This window comes from Ambystoma mexicanum, chromosome 5q, assembly GCF_040938575.1.
Source record: "Ambystoma mexicanum isolate Mex_15411 chromosome 5q, UKY_AmexF1_1, whole genome shotgun sequence".
Lineage (NCBI taxonomy): Eukaryota > Metazoa > Chordata > Amphibia > Caudata > Ambystomatidae > Ambystoma > Ambystoma mexicanum.
The window spans coordinates 1,085,792,317-1,085,816,751 of record NC_090933.1 but is presented as its reverse complement, the minus strand read 5'-3'; the positions used below and the strand labels follow the sequence as shown (position 1 = coordinate 1,085,816,751).

General features: G+C 45.0%; 1 protein-coding gene across 1 annotated transcript in view; it reads left to right on the top strand.

Annotated features, from left to right (window-relative positions):
• Positions 1–21,529, top strand: part of TATDN1 (TatD DNase domain containing 1) — a 463,190-nt gene extending 441,661 nt beyond the window's left edge. Inside the window, exon 12 of the mRNA XM_069621594.1 lies at positions 21,265–21,529. Coding sequence (XP_069477695.1) covers positions 21,265–21,367 — 103 coding nt within the window. The 3' untranslated portion in view covers positions 21,368–21,529. The remainder of the gene's footprint in view (positions 1–21,264) is intronic.
• Positions 21,530–24,435: the final 2,906 nt, after the last annotated feature.

The following is a 24,435-nucleotide window of genomic DNA, read 5'->3' as shown; positions in this document are numbered from 1 at the left end:
TGGGACATAAAATTCGACCCCCTGTCAGAGATTACTTCCTTAGGAAACCCAACCCTGGTAAAAATACCAAGGAGGGCCTTAGCCACAGCCGGAGCTGTAACAGTCCTCATAGGAATTGCCTCAGGGTACCTAGTAGCATGGTCTACTACAACAAGTATAAACCTGTTGCCTAAGGAAGTTGGAGGATCAAGGGGACCAACAATGTCAATCCCTACTCTCTCAAATGGGACTCCCACTACAGGGAGAGGCACTAAAGGTGCCACATTCTTGGAGCCAACCTTACCAGAAGTCTGGCAGGTGTGGCAGCTCCTGCAGTACTTATCTACTTCAGCCCCCATCTTTGGCCAATAAAAGTAGAGTGAGAGCCTTTCCTTAGTCTTCTTGAAACTCGAGTGACCAGCCAAAGGAATCTCATGGGCTAACTGCAAAAACTGTGGTCTGTTCTCTTGGGGTACTACAAGTTGTTTGTTGTCCCCAGGTGCAGACTCCGTTGGTTCACTGTAGAAGAGGCCATCTTCCCAGTGTAACCTATATTTCCCAGGCTCTTGCCCTTCAGCCTGAGCATCTGCCTGGTGGCGAAGACCTTCCAGAGTTGGACATTCTCTCTGTCCCTTACTGAAGTCTGCCCTGTTGGGTCCACCTTCTGCCAGTAAAGACTGCAGCTCAGGATGGTCAACAGGATCCAGATCTCCAATGAGTTCCTGGCCTTCCACTAGCTCTTCCTCAGAGTCTAGTTCAACCACACAGGGTTACAGGGCTGTACCTCCCTCTCAGCCTCAGCTGGAGAGGGAGTTACTGGTGTAACTTTGGACAACCTAGGGGAAGTCCTTGTTGGCTGCACTGGAGTGCTGGCTGTGAGGTTCTTTTTAGAAGTTTTAGGTTTCCCTTTTTCTTCTAGTTTCTTAGAGACAGCAGCTGACATCTCCAGTGGAGCAGGAGTGATCTCTTTCCTCATCATCTCCTTGGGAGCACCTCTCATGGTTCTCTCCCTTGCAGGTCTGGTGAGCTCTTGCAACCTTTTACTAGGAGGTCTGGGGGTATGTGACACTACTCCAAGAGTTTTCAAGTCATTACCCAACAGAACCCTTCCTGGCACCTCACTTTGTATGCTGACAGGTATCTTCACCGTCATGTCATTACACTGGATGAGAACTGGTAATTGGGGAAGCATCTGCACAGGCCCTCCAGCTAACTTGGTGAGGCGTTTGGGTGCCTTAGCAACATCCTCAGCCTGAAAAAACGATTTGTCCACCACAGTTATGCTGGCCCCAGTGTCCCTAATGGCAGGAGTCTCCTGACCATTCACCTGGACACTGTCCTTTTAATACTCTTTAGTATTATCTAGGATAGAATTATAGACATCTAAGTTCCGTTGTTCCCACAAACCCACAGACACTAAAGAAACACTGTCTGAGACTCCAATGGGTTCATCAGCCAGCAATAGAAAGTTTCCACTTGCCATTTGTACTTCCTCCTCTGGAGCGAAGGTTAAGGAGACCAGCTGGACCCCTGAAGGTTTACCCTTACATCTGGGATCTCCTTTCACATGGTCAGTAGAGCCACAAACAAAGCATTTACCAAATGCTTTCTGGAATGGTGGCTTGTTCTGACCTCCTTCTGGTTTGGCACCAGAAGGTACACTAGCGTGATTTGGTTTCCCTTGTGGCTTACCCTTTTGGTTTTGTTTGGGGCCCTCTTTGGAATTGGAATTATTAGAATTCTCTTTGGAGTCCTTTTTTGGCTGTTTTCCCTCATCCTTTTTCTGAGTAGCCCCAGAATCCTTGTGAGTGGCCCTGTTGGCAACCCACAAGTCAGCAGCCTTAGCTAACTTCCTGTAATCCAATTCCTTTGAATCAGCCAAGTGCTGTCTGAGCTCAGGAGAGCAGGCATCATAAATTGACTCCAACATTACAAGATTCTTCATTCCTTCATAAGTGTTAACCCTGTAACCTTTAATCCATCCCTCTAAGTTTTTCAAACTTTCACTCGCCCAGGTAGCCCAAGGGGTACCATCATGCTTTTTGAGGGTCCTAAACCTCCTAAGGTACTGTGAAGGGGTTTTCCCAAATCTAGCTATTAAAGCTAGTTTCACACATTCATAATCCTTCTTATCCACCTCCCCCAACTCCATTATCACATCAGTTGCAACAGGGGGAAGCCTAGAGGACAACCAGGGAAGTAACTCATTCCCTGTGATGTCCTGGAGCCCATGAATATACTCAAACATTTTTAACCAATCCAACACATCCAATTTAGGTTTATACATACCCACTAATTCCTTAGGCATCCGGGGTCTTTTGGGACTGGAACTCCTAGAGGAACCAGAGGAGAGAGAAGCATTTTCCACAGACAACTTTTTCATTTCTAGTTCATGATTAAGCTCTATTTCTCTGAGTCTTAACTCAGCTTGCTTCTGCTCAGCCTGGTCATTCATTCTTCTGAACTCTAGCTCTTGGTTTCGTTCAGATTGAGCAATACAACGTTTGTTCTCTAATTCAAGCTTCATTTTCTCAAGTTCAAAATAAGCAGGGTTACATGTCGGACCTGGTATAGGCCCAGTAGGTACAGTAGGTAAGGCAGACAGAGGCTCAGAGTGGCTAACTTCATTAGGTTCACTTTCCTCTTCTGACTCATTATCAAGGCTTTGATTCAGATCAATACCATCACTGTTTTCTACATTTGCTGGGGGGGTAGATTCCTCTGTACCACCCAGACTTTGGTTTTCTAACAATCTTTCTATAAGTTCCATTTTCTTGCCCTCCTCAGAGAGATTCTTATGTCTACACAATACTTTTAAGCAATCAGCATTGTTGGCAGACTAGGGTATAACTCTCCATAGCAGACATAGTTAGAAAATCAGCTTTTTAGTGCTAAGCTTTGTGGTTAGTTGTCCTAAAGTATTCAAAAAGCACACTAAAGTGTATACTCAATACAAATCCCACCGCTGTACACCAGTGTTAGGCAGAAACCTGTGCAGTTCCCTCTGGGAAAACTGCAAAAGATTTAAGACTACAGGTGTTTGGCAGTAAACCCACTTGGTAGCAGTCTGTACCACACAGATTCACTTGGTAGCTGTGGCTGAGCAGTCAGACTTCCCTCAAGAAGAGTTAGGCAGTATACAGAGTATTCACAATAGGTCAAAAGAACACAGTAGAACAAGCAAACACTGACCAGAGCTTGGTGTAAAAGAGATATAATTATTTATTTAAAACCACATCTAATAAAACACACTGGCACTAATATCAAGCAGTTCAAAAACACGGTCACTAAAAGATATACACTCCCTTCAACGATTAGTTAGACAAGTCTTAAGTAAAGCAACACTTATTTTCAGACAGCGGTGAGCGCTTAACGAAGATGGCACTCTAATCAATCGGTTTAAAAGGGAGAGAAAGGCAGAGCAAAGATAGAAACAGATCCCAACACTTTCGGAAGAACACAGTAGGTGAAGAAGGCAGGTTAGAACCGTAAAGTCAAAGTTAACAAGGCCGGACCCACTTTAAGAGGCTCCAGTCGAAATATGTCCAAGGTCACACGCTTCAAAGTGCCCAAAAGTCTCGCAATCAGTTCAGAAAGAGTTGGACCAAAAGAAAGGGACCAGTTAGATGGTCAAGGCGGCCAGCCCAGTCCAGAAGGTTAAGGGATTATTATTACCTTGTACCAATCTTTAGAAAGGGAGGCCTGGCGGACACGGTACCTTAAAGTGGTGAGAATTCTCCAGCGGGGGCAGTTGTTCCTGGCAGCGGATGCCAGTCGGTGCTTCGGCCGGGGGAAGGGCGGATCTCGTCGGGGAGGAAGACAGGAGTCAGTTGCACTGCCAGGGAAGAAACCAGCCGCGGAGTTCTCAGTTAAAAGGAGCGGTCCTTTTATTCGTGGTCCAGTGATAAGTGGCTATCCGGTTGCCGGGGTGCTTGGCACGGGCAATTTGACCACAAGACATCCTGGGATGCGAGAAAAAGAAGGTAAACTGGTTGTGCCCACCAGTCAGGGGAAGAAGACTCTCCAGCCGGGATCCCCTGGCCATTATATATGGAGCAATAGGTGTTCAGGGAATTCCGACGGCATCGCAACAAGTGACCAGGGCTGTTCGGGCAATGACAAAGGCAATGGGCAGGGAGGGTGTGATAACCTGCGCTGCCCCTTTATGGAATAACCAAACCCTGGCCGAGGTATGAAAGTTGACATTTGCGGGATGATGGCGAGCTAGAGGTGTTAGTCTTGTGGGGACGTCCTAGCTGGGGATCAGCTCCGAACTTTCCAGGACATGCGTGTGCTTTTTCACCTACCACCGTTAGATATCGATACATGCGTTTCACACACGCTATGCACACACAATTTCATGGGGAATATGACTGCCTGGACCGTACTCCGCTAGAGACCAACCTCAATTTTGAATTGATGCCCAAACGGGCAATCTCCACCCTGTACTAGGTGGTTCTAAACTTAACCTCACAGAATCTTTCAGCCTCAAATCAAGGTGAGAAGGGGATGTTGGTTGCATGGACGAAGAGAATTGGCAGGAGGCACATATGTCCCCTCAGGAAATTGCAATATCTGCCCGGTCCCATCTGATACAACTTAAACTCCTTCATAGGGTGTATTATACTAGAGTGCTGCTGTCAAAGTAGAGCCACGCTCTTTACCATGAATATTTACGCTGCTCTATTGCCCAGGGTACCTACTTCAACACGCTTTGGCAATGCCTGAAAATTAGAAGGTTCTTGCTGGCGATCCGATGACGAACATCAAAGGCACACTTACACCCCATTCCAGACGATCGTAAATTGTCATTGCTGAAGATTTGGGGGACGACTGAATATACCAGATATGAAAAGCTTTTTGTATCGAATGCTTTGATTATTGCTAAGAAACACATTGCAATGAGATGGAGAGCCAGGGACCCACTGACACCTCCACAGTGGGTACAAAACATGGACTATTGCATGTCATTGGAGGAGTGGGTGAACAGATGCTGGGGGTGTCCCTACAAGTTTGCTTACATTTGGGACAAATGGGGAGAACAGGGCTAATGGTCAACGAATGGAAAGGCAGACATGAATGTGCTGATCTATGGGCAGTCCAAACCGGTCATCTGTGGGCAGAACAGACCATATGCACAGACGAAGGGCATGCTACTTGTATGTGCTTCAAAACGGTTGTCTTTGCACCACTGATCGCTTTTGCTTTTAGTTTTATGGTTTACTTACACTGTTGTATGACACTCAAAAAAATTAATAAATATTTTATTTTTATAACAATCGTGTTATTATTAGGGTAGTTATTGAGCGTGCACCTAGCTTCGAGAAGCAATGGAGTACTTTACAATCACAGGCAAAAGAACAAGGTTAGAGAGCAGAGAAACAAGAGACTGGGGCTCTAACAGCATGAGAGGTTGACAATCCTAAACTATGACTCTAACAAGATGCCCTAGTGTTTTTTGTATTTTCCTTGATCGGTTACTGGGCTTCACCCTGAGAAGTCCTAATTTGAGGCCTCATCACAGATGCAAATGCTGGTGATGTCCCAATGGAGTTCCCAAGTCTCTTATTGTCTGGGTAAACCAGTTATCATATTGTGTCCTGTACTCTCACACCTGAATGTGGGTGCATTGCTGGTTGGTGGCTGCTGAGTACCGAATAATAATGAGAATACAAATGCACACTGGTAAAAATAAAAGGCAGTATACTACGGGCAGACCTGGTCTCCTGTGTATGGGTAAATGTGATACAAACGTGTTGTGACGAGGCAGAGACAATATGGTAAGTCAGGAGCTTCATTTCACAATAAGTAAAGGACCCCAAATCAGAGGTCCTACACAATACTCACAGTCACCCAAGCCTTTTTCTAACGCCTGTGCCCTCCCTAAAATGATAAATAACAATTTCAGCAACATTACAGCATGGGACTGGGATGAGGAAAGGGAAGAAAAGAAGAAAGGGAAAGAATGAGACAGAAAATATGCTAAGAATGAGTGTAGAAATGGAGAATAGCAAGTAACATTGCGTTTGGTGAGCCCTCCTTCCTGATAGCATTATCCCACCCACCCTCTAGGCCCTTAGTCTGAATCAGGTACTACAAGGCCCAGCCCACTTAAATGTCTGGCCATTCACACCCTAAACTGGGGATACCTGTTAATTTGCAGGCTCACAATCTGACACCACACTACCCTGGTTCTGCTCATCACCGAAGATGCTCTCTCCTTGAACGTCCCACTCTACGTCACAGTTAACAACCCTACATTTGTGCCACGGTTGCCCATCGTCCAGGACTACATGTTGGGCACCTACCTGCACAATCCTTTGTGGTGCAAATTGCATAGATTGGCACTTGAGCACCTGGAATTTACCTATTTCGCAGGGTGAAAAAATCTATCTCATATGTCTCTTCTTCATGCCTTTGTATGCTGATAGATATTTGTTCAGAATATCCATGATCTCCTCTGACCCCCATACCCCGACCCACAGAGAATACACATCTGTCTTGATGTTTCTTCTTCTCATTGTTACAAAAGGTGTACACCCTGTGGCCGGATGAGGAGTGACACAGTAGATTGAAATCATTTCCCTCAGCACTTGGTCCCATGGCAGATCACTTGCTAAGGCCAATTGTACATTTTCCTTGACCAGGCTATTCACTGTTTCCACCAACTCATTTCAAAGAGGGTGGTGTAGGATCATTCTCATGATCATTATTCATGAATGGCTTATAGGTGATCTATCTCTGTCCATGGACACAAATTGCACTCCATTATTACTCATGATATACCTAAGAAAACCTTCCCTAGCGCAGACTTCGAAGATGAAGTAAATGACAACTCGCATTGTCACGGTTGGGCTACATTTTATTTCAAACCATTGTTAAGTTTAATTCAGAAGTCCGAAACTCGCATTTCCATTAGCCCAATCACATCTATATGCAATTACTCATATATTCTCTACGGAAAGCCCAAGAGTTGTATGGGCACTTGATCCAACTTTTCTGCCTTATCACCCTCTGCACATGCAGAACAGTTCACCAAAGACACCACTATAGTTTCCATGCCCGGCCACTAGTATCATTCCCTGAGCCTGTAAGACTGCGGCCTACGTGACCTGTGTGGGCATTGGTAACATTTACATTTTACCGGTCTTTCGTCTCTCACCAAATTACAGTTGTGCGGACAACTTTCACTTGGGTTTGCTTGGCTAACTTCTCTGGCAATAGTTATGACACAATTAAACTCATCCTCACTTAAAAGGTTGCTTCCATTCTCTTTTTGTACACCCTCTCCTCATCCAACCCACTTTGAGAAATCAGTCAGGATAAGCAATCTGCCACAGGATTGGCCTTCCCACATATGTGCTTGATGGTAAAATTCAATTCTTGCACACTCACTAAACATCTCGCTATCCTGGGGGATCTACACCTGAGCCGTGAGAAGATGTATCAATAACCTATGATCCCTACTTACCACAAATGGGATTGCCCGCAAGTAAGTCCTGAAGAAGCATGCTGGCCACCACAAGCCCAGTCCTCCTTTTCAATGACTGAAAGTGTAGTTTCACTCTTGCTACAGGCTCAGGATGCACAATCTGAGTACCTCTGGCCCGACCCGCTCTGACTCTCTCGCATCCACCATTAGTAAGTCTTTGCACCCACTACAAATCTATGTAGAGTTGTGGCATCTAAAATGGCCTGCTTAAGGTTTACAAACGTGTCTCACAGACTTCTCGTCCACATAAATACTGCCTCTGTCTTCAGCACATTTCTCAGACATGCAGTTGTCTCTGCAAACCCTGGTAAAACTCGACCAACCCAAGGAAAGGTTGGTAACTGGTCCTTGTCCTCAAATTCCCTTACATCTAGGAATGCTCCTACCAATTCTGGTTTGGGCTGGAATCCTTCATCCATTAAGATATATTGGCATGTGGGACTTTGACCTTGTATTTCTCTTTCTTTACCGTCCGACCAGCTTTACGTACAGTTTTCAAGGCATGCATTAACAGCTCATCATACACTTTTTCCTTCCAGGCACTTACAAATATATCATCCGAGAAACATTGTATCCCTTTGTCCTCAGAAACGAGATTTTCCATTGCTCTTTGGAAAACTACTCTGGCGGGTGCCAACCGAAACAGCATGTGTTCATATCGATATACCCCAAGGCGAGTGATATACAATGTGATGTGTCATGGATCAGAGTGTAAGTCTATCTGGTGGTAGGCTGATGACAAGCTTATGGTTGAGAACCATCTTGCTGCCCCCATAGTGCACAGCATGATACTAATATTTGGAAGGGCTATCTGTCTACCCATATGGCCTTACTTTTGAAGTGGGTGGTCTTTCCTGTCTATTTTCTTCTTCGTTCTCATCAAGGATTGTTTGCTGCGACTCACCTCTCGCAAACCATCTCTGCTTTCATCACTTGCAAAGACATTCACTTTAGTATTCTGTGGGTCTGGGCCTGAAAAAATGTCCCCTTCGATTGCACTTGTGACAGTGGGCTCTGGCTGCAGGGCATTTCTTGTTGAAAGCAAAATGTGTCCACATATCCTGCAGTGGAAACACCCACCTATAAAATTGGAATAACCAGGGGTCTTCATGACCGCTGTGACATTTCCGCTGTGCTCCTGCTACCACCAACAGGCATTCTTCTTCATATACTGCTATTGCTTCAATTTCCTACTCTCTATAGTTTCCTCCTCTTTGGACTTCACATACTTTGTGTACTCACTGCTTAGCTCCATGATCTGTCTGATTGCCAACACCTCCTGCAAGATGGGATTCTTTGCCTACAACATCCTTCCCTGGAACTCTGGGTTTGAAGTATGCATATTTGGTCTCTGTATTTGTCTTCCAAATCCTTAAAGTTGGACATCACTAACAAAGTTCTCAGATTCAAGACATAACTGTTGACGCCTTCTGTGGGAGTTTGCTCCTGGGGAAACATTTCTAGTGTTCTTGAACTATGTTGTTACAATGACCATTTTGCTCCTCCATCTTCTTTTCAATCCAGAATCTTTGCGGGAGGTGAAATGTGTGGAATTGCCATGACTGAATTTCAATCAAGTGTACATTTAGACTATGGTGAACAGGGATATTTATTTCCTATGCGGGTACAGGTTCCTTTAGCACCTGGCTGCTACTAACCATTTCACCAGGATTGCTCACTTTGAACTGGTTTCATCTCTCTTCATTGTACTTGGATGCTTGTGATGGATTTGCAGTGTCTCTCTTTCTGCCACTTGGAAAGTTCACTTTGAACTGGTGACACCCGTCTCACAATTCTCCCTGGTTGGACACCCTGAATTGGCTGTGGCTTCTTCTCTGTACGTTGCCTGTGGAGTTCACCACAAATTGGCTGCGCTATACTCTGTCGCTTGCCATAGTCACTTGTGCGTGTGCGTCCTCGGACAGCACTTTAGGTTGCCATGGCAACAGTGATGCCCTGCTGGTGTCTCTGGCTACGGGAGCCTCTGGAACCAGACAAGGATCCTTCATCTAGTCTTGCTTTCTTGAAGTGTGGGGACCAACCAAAACCGCTCCTCAACTTTCAAGAACCTGCAGTGTGACCCTGTGTGAAAACTGAGACACTGAGGATAGGACACAGTCAAGAGAGCACCCATTACCGGGACAGACCTGCAGATCTGGGGGGAAAATGAAAAAGAAAAATGTCTATCTGTGATTCCAAGATGGTGGCTGCAGGGTAAAGACGTGAGCGCATGGATCTTCGTCCCCATACAGGCCTAAAAATCAGGCTAGGCACTTTTATGCAAAATCGAGCTCCACACCGACCCCATGCCAGCTGGAATAACGTCCCGGCCGCGCAGCATCCATAAGCTCTCCCAAACAATAGAACACAGGTCGGCATGGCCTGCCGCGCCGCCAAGAGGCTCGACGAGAGCGGATGGAGACGCACTATGGTGGTCAATGCAGAGAGAGTGAGTTGACGGCCCGCCAACTCCATCGGAGTTGTGCCGGCGGGGAACTACATTTGCTGTCCGGTCATTTGGTCGACAGAAAATTGGTCGACAGACAAATGGTCGACACAATTTGGTCGAAAGACAAATGGTCGACACTGAGGATAGGACACAGTCAAGAGAGCACCCATTACCGGGACAGACCTGCAGATCTGGGGGGAAAATGAAAAAGAAAAATGTCTATCTGTGATTCCAAGATGGTGGCTGCAGGGTAAAGACGTGAGCGCATGGATCTTCGTCCCCATACAGGCCTAAAAATCAGGCTAGGCACTTTTATGCAAAATCGAGCTCCACACCGACCCCATGCCAGCTGGAATAACGTCCCGGCCACGCAGCATCCATAAGCTCTCCCAAACAATAGAACACAGGTCGGCATGGCCTGCCGCCGAGAGGCTCGACGAGAGCGGATGGAGACGCACTATGGTGGTCAATGCAGAGAGAGTGAGTTGACGGCCCGCCAACTCCATCGGAGTTGTGCCGGCGGGGAACTACATTTGCTGTCCGGTCATTTGGTCAACAGAAAATTGGTCGACAGACAAATGGTCGACACAATTTGGTCGAAAGACAAATGGTCGAATTTTTTTATTTTTATATATATTTTTCAGGTTTTCGTTTAGGAAAAAAAGGGTTTTTAAGCAAAAAAAAGGGAGTTGGGGGGAACCCCCCCAAAAAAAAAAAAAATTTTACCACTTGTCTTTCGACCAAATTGTGTCGACCAGTTGTCCTGTCGACCTTTTTTTTTGACCAAATGACCGGTAACCACTACATTTTGCCAGCCTTGGGAAGGACCGTTGGCCCCGGGTCTGCTTTGAGGGAGATACCCACCCCCCTACAATTGCACGCTGAAAGGGGCGAGCAGGCTCAGAGGAACGTCCTCACACGACCCGGCAGTGCATCAGAGATGTGGGAATACTCAGGGGTCACCTGGACTTTAGGGCAGCGGCCTGCTAGCAAAACCAGGGGCTTACGCGGCCCCGGCTGTCTGCAATCAACACCTGGCAGCAAGGCTTTCCCCCTGTGGGCCCGGGCGACACGTGCTGAAAAGAGGGAGAGAACCGCTCCAGTGAGGCGGGCTAGCTACTGAAAGTGCGGATCCATGATATAAAGGTCAACACTCCAAAACGCAACAGCTCAGAGTGGCTCCTCCTCACCCGGCAACCCCACATATGTCGTGGAATGATCTGTAACAGTATAGATGAGGGTCGCTCACACTAAGAGGGCCCTGGCAAGGGCAGAGAGATTTATAGCCCACAGGCCGTGTGAAGGGAATAGGACCTTGGCCCCAAACATACACGACTCCCCACGCAGCAAGTGAATACCGGCAAGATTCGAAGAGCCGGGCTTCCCTCTCCATCCCCACCAGGGAGTGGTCCCAGAAAAGTGCAGTCCCTTCCCCTAAGGGGTGCAAACCTCCTCTATGCAGGAGCTAATGCCGGGGACCAAAAAGCACACCCAAGGTGAGCGGCTTCGGTCAATTATATTCCGTGATGGTACCATCCAAAGCTACTGGTCTAGAGAACCGCACCCCAAACGCAACAGAGTGTGACACAAACATCTCAGGAAGCAGGCAAACTCAAGCCAGTGCCCACGTTGAAGGTATCTACCGCAGAACTGGAGAAGTGTTTTCACGAATTCCAAGAAAGACTTACTGCATCCTTCCAAGCACAGTTTGCGACGTTCACAGCGGAAGTTGGCGCTCTCAGAAATGAAAAAGGACATCGGGTCGCTTGAAGAACGGGCAGATACCACCGAAAGGGCACTCCAGGAAATGGCTCAAGGCAAACAAAAGGCGGAGGAAGCCCTCGAAGACCTGGTCAGGATTGCACATAATGTCGAACTACAGTGCGAAGACCTGCCTAAAAGACACTCTTGTTGCGCTGGCATCCTACCCTCAAAAGGAGCTAAAACACTAAACCATGGTAATAGTCGCAAGCAGCCCCAGGTTGGAGAAGGAACCAGTGGGGCCTCCGGGCACCATGGGAAAGACGTCCCGCAGGCATCCAAAGCAAATCACCAACTTGACGGGGCTATCCCAAGTAGAAAATGAGCAGGCCTTACAGTAGAAGTTACTACAATTGGAGGCAAAGGGGGCGGTAGCCCTCTGCTAAGGCGTCCACTTGGATTTCATCTTAAGGGGGTTTAAGACAACCCTCAAGTTACCCTTGGATGGGTTGACGAGTTAAGGCCAAAGGCACAGGGCCCGAAGACTACATAGATTTGGTAGCGCGCACTAGGGTTGGGGGTAGGGGGTGGGTTGTTAGATGTTTTGAGTTTAATAACAAAGTACAGTTTGGGGTGTACTCGCCCAAAGATGAATTGGGCAACAATAATGGTAAGGGCAGGGGACAGCTACAAATGGCTCATTCAGCATGACTCACAAATTCAAATGCTTGACGCTTAATATACAGGGATTGAACACCCCTGTAAAAAGACGGAAACTGGAGAGTCTTCTCTCGCACCATCAACCAGACTTGGCACTACAGAAGACACATATTAAAAGACTGGAGAGGCACAAACCGGCTAAAACAATACCGCATATTTTTCATGCAAAGGCTCAGGGAGAGATGGCGGGAGTCCTAATAGCCCTAAACTGGGCACATCGGCTCAGGTACTGAACTCACATGCATATAAGGGAGTTAGCTTCCTCTTTCTTACACTCCAAATAGGGTTGGTGACACTTAGTCGCCTCCATTTATGCCCCTAATAATGGTCAAGAAGGCGTTTTAAGGACGATCTTCGCCGATCTGGAAACGTTTGGCAGCGGAGGCATCTTAGTAATGAGAGACTTTACTAAAGGCGTGAGATGCCCAATGTGACAATAGCTCCAGTACTCAGCATGCAAAACCCCTCACCACTCCCTCTCCCGACCACATTACAGGCTCTTAAGACGAGAATGGACCAGCTGTCCTTGAGAGTTGTCTGGACCTTATTGTGAGGTATAGAGAAGGGATACACCTTTTATTCGCATGTGCACAGATCTTTTTCACGACTAGATTATGGTCCTCGGCCACGCTACTGGGTAACATTTCTCAGGTAGAGGTACAGAAGATCGCTCTGTCGGACCATGTCCCAATCGCAATACAAATGAATCTTCCACATATGAAGAGAGGCCTGTGTAATTGGGGGTTACCGAAAGAATTGCTTTCGGATCCAGTAGTGCGAGACTGGTTAGAGGATAAAATTAAGGAGTACTTCGTAAATAATACCTCTCCCGAGATATCAGAGAGCACCCTCTGGGATACATTTAAGGCGACCTTTGGAGGTGAACTGATGGCGGCGAGTGCCCACAGGCGCAAACAATTAAGACTCCTAGAAACCGAATTAGAGCTTGAACTTTGTACAATCCTGTGACGAATGGAAACAAATACTGCAAAAACTGTGAAGGGCATACAGAAACGTTAGAGGGTGTCTAGGTTTATTGCAGACAAGTAAAGCAGAGAAGACCTTGCTGTATAAGAAACCGAAATATTATGTGATGGCCAATAAGGCCGACAAGTTTCTGGCATGGCAACTTAAACAAAAAACAGCTATGCAGATAATTCAGGGGATTATAGACTGCCATGGGAATAAGGTGATGACGACCACTGAAATTACAACTCAATTCTCTGCATTTTACACTGCTCTATACAAATCGGATCGTCTGCACTACTCACAATAACGGGCGTACTTATGATCGATATCCCTTCCGCAGGTCCCCCCAGAGACAAAAGAAATTTTAGAAGCAGACATTATGCAAAAGGAAGTCTAAAGGGTGATCAGAAATCTCCCGCTGAACAAGTCCCCGTACCCAGACGAATACCCAGACATATTTTATAATACATTTCAGACAATACTTGCACCCAACTGTCCTGCATATTTAACTCCTTTGGCATGAGCGGGCAGATTACACCTATGATGGAAGAGGCTAACTTAGTACTCTTCCCTAAGCCAGATAAAGACCCAACATTGTGTGGATCTTACCTGCCAATAGCGCTTATAAATATCAATGCTAAACTGTACACCAAGATTTTGGCTAACAAACTGAAAGTTATTTTACCGGGTCTTATCCATCTTGACCAAGCAGAATTTATACGTCAACGGCAAACTCATGACAGTATACGGCGAGCATGCCACCTAGTGGTGAAAGTCTCAATTTGTGCTGTGTTTTGAGACATTAAAGTGCACTTTTCAGATCATGTTTGAGTAGAATGCAATCAGATAGCTGTTTTGAGGTCCCAATGTTTTTCTGCATCCATTTAGAGCAATCCATTATCGCTTCCATTAGTTCAGCGTTGTGCACCGACTCATTTCTCACAACATCGCTGAGACGTTGTTGCCATCGGACCAAAGTTTCAGCCTCGATATCTAATCTTTTCTCCAATTGTTGGGAGAAGATTTCCATTGCGTTTATTTTCAAGTTGAAGGATGTCAGTAGAGAAATCTGATTGTCAAGTTTGTCACTTATAGATTCATAAAGCTTGACAAAAGGGGCCATCGCAACAGTTTTGGCGGCTAATACGTTGTTATGTATTTGTAAGCCAGCAGCAGCTGATAGTATATGTTTGCTGCCATGTTCGGAATCATCTTTGCCCTTATACAGGGCAGAACGAGCGAGCGATGAGCCTTTCAGATCTGAGTGAGCGCTCTCCTCACATATTTTGCCAACGACCTCAGCCAATGAACCGTTGATTTTGTCAATAAAGGGAACTTTGTCTTTGCTTAAGAAAGACTGGCGAGAAGTTATGCTTGTATGCCCAGCTTTATTGATGTTAGGAGTACTTGTTAACTCTTTGCAGGGCTGTCCTACCTCGCGAAGAGACTTAGTAACAATTTTGTTGTGCGAGGCCACGCCTTTTAATGGAAATTTGATTGCACCAAAGGCTTCACCTGGGATCTAGATTGATTGGCCAGGTTGCAGCTTTCGAGTCGATTTTTCAGATGTAAGTAATCTGACTTGAGATGTATGGTCAACCGAACTTCCCTTGCTGCTAGGTCAAAAAACAGCTGGCATCCTTTGATTATCGCCGGTTGAATAGATTTGTCATGCAGAGCTTTATTGCTTTGATCAAAGTCAACAAGGTTGCCTGGCATTTGGTTGCCATTAATGCCATCACTCTTTTTGTTAACCAAGTTTTTTGATGAACAGATTTTTCCAATAGCTTCCTCAAGTGGCAAAGTTCCATTGACAATGCCATTAATCGAATCAGTGCACATAGGTGGATGATTAAGATGACTGGATTGGGGTGAAGACTATGTGGTCGGCAGCACTCATAAAAATATAGTCTTCAATTGTAGGCAACGCTGTGGTCATACTAAAATTAAATCGATTAGGTACTCCAAAGTTCAAATCAACTCCTTCACTTGGTAGACCGTCCGCCATTCTAGTCGAAATGTCGGACAGGTTATCCATGACAGAGTCTTCATTGGCACTCCTGGGCTCACAATCAGCATGAATAGTTGCATGCAGCAGTTCCAAATCAGCGATATTCCTCATAGTTAAGCTTTTGTCAGAAACCCCTGTTGTAGATTTGAGGGAATGACAAGAGGGGTTAACCAAAGCACCAATAGAAGATGATGGTATACAAGGGGGAAGAATCACTAGCGTGTGAGGTAGATTGTGAGAACAGTTTGAGATGCTTTTAGAAATTACTTCAACGAGGTCGGACTCGCCTCCATTGCCCACACTGTCGCTGTCGTTTCCATCATTGCAACAGCTAGTGTCTGTTCTCAGACGGTGGGGCTGAAGAAGTTTGTGCCGTGTGACAGGACCCAGCGCCTCAGGCATTGTCGAAATTATACCAAGCAGGAGTCAGGAATCGGGCTGGTGATTGGAGTAAGCCTCACACGCTATCAGCTACCAGCGCCTCAGAGACCAAGGGACTCTGTTCCTGGCTCTGCGGCGCGAGTCAGTTTTTTAATAAAAAGTCAGTAGAAGCAAAAAGAGGACTGCAGGCAGGGTCTCAACACAGGTACACTGACAAGAATTTTGCCGTGGCACAACTCAGCAACTCCACTGTAGAGAGACCAAGAGACTCTGCGCCTGACTCCGCCAACCAGCTAATTGCAAAGAATTGATAAGCAAACTATATTCACATAGCACAGAAAATGGAACCATGCAATGCAAAAACCAAAAATGTCTAGCCTATCCATATATTTGCAGTTCGGATACAATCAAGATAGCCCATATGGGGCAGGAGTACAACATTGCAGGGAGTTTTACACCTGCATCCAACAAGGTTGTCTTTTCGATTGGGTGTATGGAATGTTCTAGGGTAGGCTACTATCTAGAGGCAACAAACTACATAAGTGCATTAATCACTAGCAGCATAAGGCCCTTAGGTGAGCGTTTTTCTGAACAAAATGACACTCTTGATGACTTTAAAATGCCTGTGTTCAAAGGCAATTTTGGGTCAGAAAAAGCAAGAAAGATTTATGAATACAAATGCATGTAGATTTTTGATACACTGGCAGATGGCTTGAACAGACATCGTGGCTTCATATTTTATAATCCCGACTAACAAACTCTCACTGTTTTTACCCATATGTCAAGTCACCCAGACCCGACATTTACTATCAGTTTTTCTAATGCTCTTCATTGTCACTGGACTGACCCAGCACCAGCCTCTCCGAGGCAATGACTCATTGCCAGACTCACTCTAACCCAGCCCTGTCAGCTCTTGAAAAGCCCTAACTCTTGAAATTCCCAGAGACCTATGTGTGTCCCTGCTCCATGTGCATAGAAACACTATCTCAATATGGCATTTGATCCATGGCAAGATACGAGCAAGCACTCGTATCTTGTTTATTTTGCAACTTTGCTGCATTTCTTTTTGGAACTACTGTTCCCAGGTGCCCTTGCCGCCTACATCTAGATACGTCAGGCGCTTTCAGCGCCAGCGCTTTCAGGGGCAAGCCGGTCTACGCCGGTCCACGGCGTTTAGGGCGAAAACCGCTGCTCATTTCTGCACCAAACATAAGTTTCATCTGCACAGGTAACCATGGGAATGCTCCCTTTTGACAAGCTCACAGCAGACCTTAGTAAACTTGCGTGCATCAACTTGGTCAAAAAAGCAGTGGACTCTGTCCTTGACCGCAACAGTCAGGACACTAGAGAACAACTTGCCATTAAAAGGCCTGCAAAAAAGGAAAAACTGTCCACTCAGCCCCCAACAAAGCTCATCCTAAAAATTTGCCTACTAAACACACGCTCTCTCAACAAACACGCACAATGTAGTCACGACAGGATTGTCAGCGAACATATAGACATCTTCTGCATCACTGAAACCTGGCTTAAGGACCCCATCGGCCCTACCTGTGACATTGCAGTACCTGAAGGCTATTCCATCTTTTACTCCAACAGAGAAGAAGGGCAGGGGGGGGGGGTTGCAGTCATTGCTAGAGACCATATTCACATGTTCCCAAACAGCATAGCCTGTACAGGCTGTGAAATACTACACCTTAAACACACTCCCACGGCCAACAGTTGTCTAAACTTGATAGTACTCTACAGGCCTCCCACTTCCATGCCTGATTTTAACGACGAAATAACTCACCAACTTAACCTGCTTAAAGGGCCAAATACAGCCACGCTAGTATTGGGAGACTTCAATCGCTGGTACGGTGATCCCAAAGATAAAGAAGCTAGAAATTTACAAAAATCCCTCAATAACATTGACTTCGAGATCAACAACCAAGAGCCCACAATGAATAACGGTCACCTTCTTGACTGGGTCATCTCCAACAATCTAGAAACACGAGAGTTTAAGAAGGAAGCATGCATATGGTCTGACCACCACAGCATATCCTTTCACATCAGCCTACCCCTCTCTAAATCTAAAACCCCCAACAATCCCATTCTCTCGACCTATCGAAACTACAAAAACATAGACAGGAACCATCTCATACACTGCTTAGCCGAGGTTAAAAAAAAGCAAGTTGAGAATGACACTTGTGAAACCATGCTACTAAACTTACTTAGTCACTTCAATAAACTTATAGACCAAGTAGCTCCCCTCCAAACTAAGTCAACCAGATCTATCCAAAAGAACCAACAATGGTTCTCCAAAGAACTAGCAGAACAAAAAAGAGATAAACGAAACAGAGAAAACGCTTGGCTAAAAGATCCCTCGTTAGCCAATAAAGCCCTTTGGAAAGAAAGTGAAACAAAATACCAAACACATGATAATTACGGCCAAAAAGAACTTCTATAATGAACAGATCTCTACAGCAGCCAACGCCACCAGCAAATTGTTTAAAATTCTCAAATCTATAGAAAAACCAAAAGCTATTACCCCTCCTTTTCTACCCTCACAAGAAGAATGCGACTCTACTCAGACCGCCTTCTTCAATAAAATCGCTAAAGCCAGGGATTCAATTATTAACTCATTATCTAACAAACAAATGACAGAGACCCTGCCAGTCGAGATTTCAACACCAGGTACTGAAACTTTCAAATTCACAGAGATCAACAGTAGCGACATGATCAAGGTACTGACAACAATGAAACCTACGACTTGTGCAGAGAACATCATCCCACCCAAAATAATACTGGATAACATTGACATATTCGCCCCCACCTTGACAAAAATCATAAACGCCTCATTCAGAGACCAGAAAGTGCCTGATGCCATCAAAAAGGTTACAGTAACCCCCTTGGTAAAAAAACCCAATCTGGACCAGAGAGACCCAAACAACCTCAGACCCATAACTAATTGCAACTTCATTCTCAAAATCATGGACAAAATTGCCACCATGCAACTCCAGACATACGTGGAGGAGTCAAACGCCCTCCACCCACAACAATCTGGCTTTCGACCCGCCCACAGCACCGAGACAGACATGTTAGATCTCCAGACCAAAATGCTCGGCATTATGGACAAGGGTAAGACAGGCCTTCTTATTTTACTCGACCTTAGTGCCGCTTTTGACCTCCTGGACCACAACCTACTCCAGGTTGCTCTGAAAAAGTTCACCAATTGTTCGGATGAAGCCACCAGCTGGTTAATGTCATTCTTAAAAAATAGAATATCCAGGGTGCACTGGGGGGACAAGTTCTCACTGGAAAAAGAAATCCTCTGTGGAGTCCCCCAAGGGGCAAGCTTGTCACCACTGCTGTTTAACATCTACCTGAGGTACTTATGCCTAGTTCTTGACCATATCAACACCTACTTCACTAACTACGCTGATGATACGCAGCTGGTATTTGAACTAAGTGGCGATTATCAAAAGGACAGTGAGCAACTCAACATGATTTATAGTTATGTAGAGCAATGGATGGACTCCAACTGGATGTGCCTTAATGGGAAAAAAACGGAGCTCATGATTTTTGGCTCATTACACGCCCGAGCTAAGCTACCCACATCCTACGCATCCTTTCAGATCAAAGACACACCCATTCCGGTATTAGGCAAGGTCAAAACCCTCGGTATGCTGCTTGAAGCATCCTTAGGGGCAGAGGCCCAAGCACTATACGTTAAGAAAAACTGTGCCTACCACCTCCGTCTAATAAATGCCATCAGACCCTTCATATCAGAAGATAATTGCGCGACCATAGCTAGAGCCACCATCTTGTCACGACTCGACTATGGCAATGCCCTACTTCTGGGGGCCTCGCGACGGTGCCTACAAAGCTACCAAGTTATACAGAACAACGCAGTAAGAACCGTCAAACTTAAATCTAGGACAGAGCATATCAGCAACTCCAGAAGGGAGCTACACTGGCTTAAAATTGAAGATAGGGTGCACTTTAAGACCCTAACTATCGTCCATAAATGCATTCACGGAAAAGCACCAACATACCTAAAAACGAGGATCAGTTCATACGTCCCAAACAGAACTCTGAGATCATCCCTACTCGGCAAAATTGCTATAGCCCCACATAAACTTAAAAGTGGCCTAGGCAGAGCCTTTCCAACCCTTGCTGCCAACCTTTGGAACAATCTCCCGGACCACCTAAGATTAGAGCCTAACTACATCCGTTTCCGCAAATCTCTAAAAACCCACATCTTCAAATAATACTCCACATGTTCAAACCTCAGCCGGAGTAATCCTTGTATTTCCCTCCCCTCTTCATATGTCCGTCTCACTGTCAGTCTGTCTATCGTGTTCCTATCTCTGCGCCCCGAGGCTCGCGAGCTACCGGCGCACTACAAATATTAAATAAAATAAAATAAAATAAATCCTAGCTTGTCAAACCCGCCTGCACAATTCAAAGGCCTAGCACATGACTGGTTCATCCCCTCCCTGACAGCCTTCTAGAGGCACAAGCTCGGCATGTGAATGACCTCATGAAAGGATCAGCATCGATTGCTCTAGTTCAACCTACGCAGCCTTTGAGAGCCAATGACTAGAAAAGTGACCAACAGTTTGATTGCCCTTCAAATACAAATGTCCAATATGTGACTGACTGTGTGACTTATCCCTAGCTTAAACATGATAGACGGGCATGGTGGGCAGCAGACTCAGCTGAGGTGGACATACAACCTGCTCTGCTTGTGACATCGTTTGATAGGTTTGCACCCACCATGGCTGACACAACCCCCATCCCTTTATGAGAGTATACTAACAGTGTTTGATTCTCTCTGCTGGCAGCACACAGTTTTTAGTGCCCCATTTAAGTCTTTCGGACTGCACTCTCTAGGATTAGCTTCTGAAGAGCGTGCCTCATTGTAAAGAAACCACAAACCAGAAATGCAGACACAAACAGATAAGGAATTCCAGAGGCAACTGCTTTTCTGAAAGCTTCATTCTCTTTGTGCTTGAAGAAGTGATCTGCAGATCACCAAGCTTTCAAATAAATCCTTTTCTGAGCCTAACTAAGGCATCAACTTGTCTTATTTGGATCAAAACATTTTCCCCTTTACAAGTTCTTACTTGGAAAAGTAAATAAATCACTGTCTAGACATTCCTTTGTTCGAACCAATATTTTATATACTATATATATGCTACCCCAAACCTCTCCAGAGAAGTGTTCCTTGGCTCCTGGGTGATAGGTACCCTAGCTGGGCTAGTGACTCTTAGAAAATACCTCAAGCTTGCTTAGAACAGTGTTGTAATCTGAGAGCATGAACGCAAGCCTATTGAGAGTTATAGATTGCAGAGCCACAAATTATCATCATTGGCTCAAAAAATAAAAATGTATGTTATTGTGTTTGGGATATCGATATCGTTTTGATAAACATGGTTAACCTTTCACGATGGTCGTCCGATGTGGATAAGATTACATTTTCATAAAATGATTTTGTCTAGTTAGCAAATAATCATACAATTATCTGTGTTTGTGTACAATGTAGTTGCACTCTCGTCAAAGTGTGTATTTCTCTTTCAGTCAGGTGCTGGAGATCATGGCAGAAGCAAGAGAAGAAGATCCTCTAGAATTGGCAAATACACTGTATAACAACACCATGAAAGTTTTCTTTAAAAATACTTAAAGCAGATCTGCACATTCTTGTAACTCAACGGACCAGATTCGTGGATGTGCAATCGACCTTCAAGCTAATCAGTTGCTAAAGCAGAAAAAGCCTGCAGTATTGAAAACTGTACAGAACACAATAGTTATTTTATTTCTTAAAGTAAATAATCCTAAAATTCAATGGTACGGCTTTTGTATTATTTGATGGCACTCGCTTACTGATGAGGTTGTTTCTAATCAACATTTAGGAGCCGCATGAGAACATTTTAGAATGGTTACTTAATAGTGTTTATAAATAGCTATATATGTGTGATATGATTACTCTTAAAAGTATAAGAGTTTACACTTCTTATTGTTTTTTGGTGTTCACAGATGAATAAAGGCTTGCAGTCTAGGGTTCGGTGAAATGTTCACCCATAGATGAAATTGAGCAAAATCTCTTTAGATTTCCATTCAGTCTGTCACGGTTTATTGGACGGTCACTCACAACCCAGGGAGCTCCTTTCCCCCCACACCCCAAGCAAGGTGGTGCGCAACAAAGCGCTTAGCAGATTCAACTTTAGTGAGGCCTCCAACCTATATAATACCATTCAGCAGATACCCTCTGTAGCACCAATAAGCTAGGAACCAGGCCGCAGTACAGTAATAATATATTTATTTAACTTTGACTACAATGAATAAGAAATCGATCGCAAGGACAGCGGCCACTGACTCTGGGGTACAATACAATAGCACAACTTCAAATTACTTGCATCAATTAATGGACATGTATTTCTAATAGACCTTCAGTTGCTACAACCACATAGGTCGAATTCAGAGATTTGCCCTCACAACTTACATTAGATTTCTTTGCAAATTAACCGATAGAAAAAGTTGAAAACACAGAGTGATTGCTTAGTTTGTCCCAATGATCTTATCTCCCAGCAACCCCCACCTCCCAGGCATCAATTATATATGACCCCTTTGGTTTGAAGGCAAGGTACAGGGAGTGGGAATGCAGTGGGAACATTGTGTTTGGCTTTTTCTTAGAATGCCAGGATTTGAGAAATTAACCCATTAGGAAAATCATTTTGGCTTTTTATTTGAAAGGCAGGGTTCGGGAAATGATCTCAATGGCTTTCTTAAAATTTCCCTACATGGCAGATATCTTTATTTTTCAGATAACTGCATGAACATATATATTTTAGAATTCTACATTTGTTTTGTTTTATTTAGTTTTATAAGTCACAACAATAAACAACTACACAGAGCAACAAGCTCTAATACAATGTAATATAAATCCTTTACTTAAAACATATATTCCCATCCGTTCCTACTACCACTACTACAAAATACCGACATAGCCTACATGTTATCTAGTCACCCGGATATATTTCCTGCATCAGCATCCTCCAGTTGCTGCATACGCCCCTTCTCCCCTATGCTTGCAAACAGCATTACAGTTAGCGCTATCCATCTTTGAATGTCTATCCCCATCTCTGCATTTTGCATTCAAAGTGCCTTCTCCCACACCGCTGTTTCCACTGTGCACCACTTTTCCAATTCTTTCCACCATCTGATCACACTTTGTTCTCGTATCCTTCCACCCCACAGCAATGCTACACTTAGTTAATGTATACATCATATCTTTGAGTTTATTCAGAGGTTTGTCTTTCACATTTTTCTCATACCGCCCCAACATGCATGCCTCCGGTTTCTTGACATCTAAATCTATGCCTCCCTGGACCGCCTTATCCGCTACCTTCTTCCAAAACCCCTGTATTACCGGGCAACACCAGAACATGTGCGTGAGCCCAGCCTCATCCCCTCTGCATTTAAGACACTCTTGCCTCCCGGCCACTTTGAAGGTGGAGGTCTGAGGTATTCTCTCTGTACTATATACATTTGTATTAGCTGTAATCTAGCGTACCTAGATACCTTCTTGTGATATCTCTTTATTTCTCCCCATTCTTTCTCCTCAAACGTCTTCCCCAATTCCAGTTCCATTTACTCTTGCATTTCAGTCCTGCCTGTGAGATGCAGCCTATTAGGGTCTCATAGATTCTACAAACAGCGTGTCTGCCTTCCACCACTGCGAGCAACATCTCTATATCCTCGTTGCCAATATCCCCCTCCGCGACATTCAGCCATCTTTTACGTAACACCCCCAAAATAGTGTTGTGCATCAGATACTGTCCTGCTTGTATCCCTGCATCCTCTCTCAAATCTTCAAACATTTTCCACCTTTCCTTGTTCCGCAAGTCCCCCACTGTGGCTACACCATACATCTCCCACCTTGATTCTATCATAGCCCTGTCATCCTTCCTGCCCTCCAAGATTGCCACCACTCGTGTCTGTGGAGAGAGTGGATCCTTTATCCCCACTACCCCACAGGCTCTGCGCCAGATTCGGATGCCCAGTTGCACCAGATAGGAGCCCCCTGTTGCGCTTTGGCAGAGATCCATAGAAGGTCTTGCAGATGACTATGCTGCAATGCAGGCTGCTGCAGTGCCGTTTCTATCGTAGGATCATCTGCCATCCATTTCACCACGTGCTGTAGTTGGCACGTTAAAAAATACAGCTCTAAGTTCGGTACCCTTAGCCCTCCCTGGTCGTACAATTCTACATTATATTGTGAATCAGGAAATACTAATTTCACTTTGGCACGCCCTTCCTGGGAGGAGCTATTTTTCGCAATTTGCTCCTAAGCCGAAATAGTGTAAAATGTCACTTCACACTCCAAACATTAATTTTACATTCTATCAGTTCAAGAACGTTCGAATTCCTCTGAATTATGAGAAGGTCAGGATCATGATTTTCTTCCTAACAAATTCTATACATCACATGAAATTAAGAGATACATAGAACTGCCAGTATTTTTGTTATCTTTACCATCCATTCCTATGAAAAGTTGTAGTTTCATATTCCAAGCAAATACACACTGTTCTGTTTTCCTCTGGAACATGTGACCTGAACATCTGCTCATCACGAGGGTCTGTTTCTACACAGTCTTTCAAGATCCATTAGTGGCTCTGAGGCGCATTTTATTGGGGTCAAGCTAATCCAAGAGGTCAATTCTGTTGGCTGGCTTATCCGACCCTTCCACAC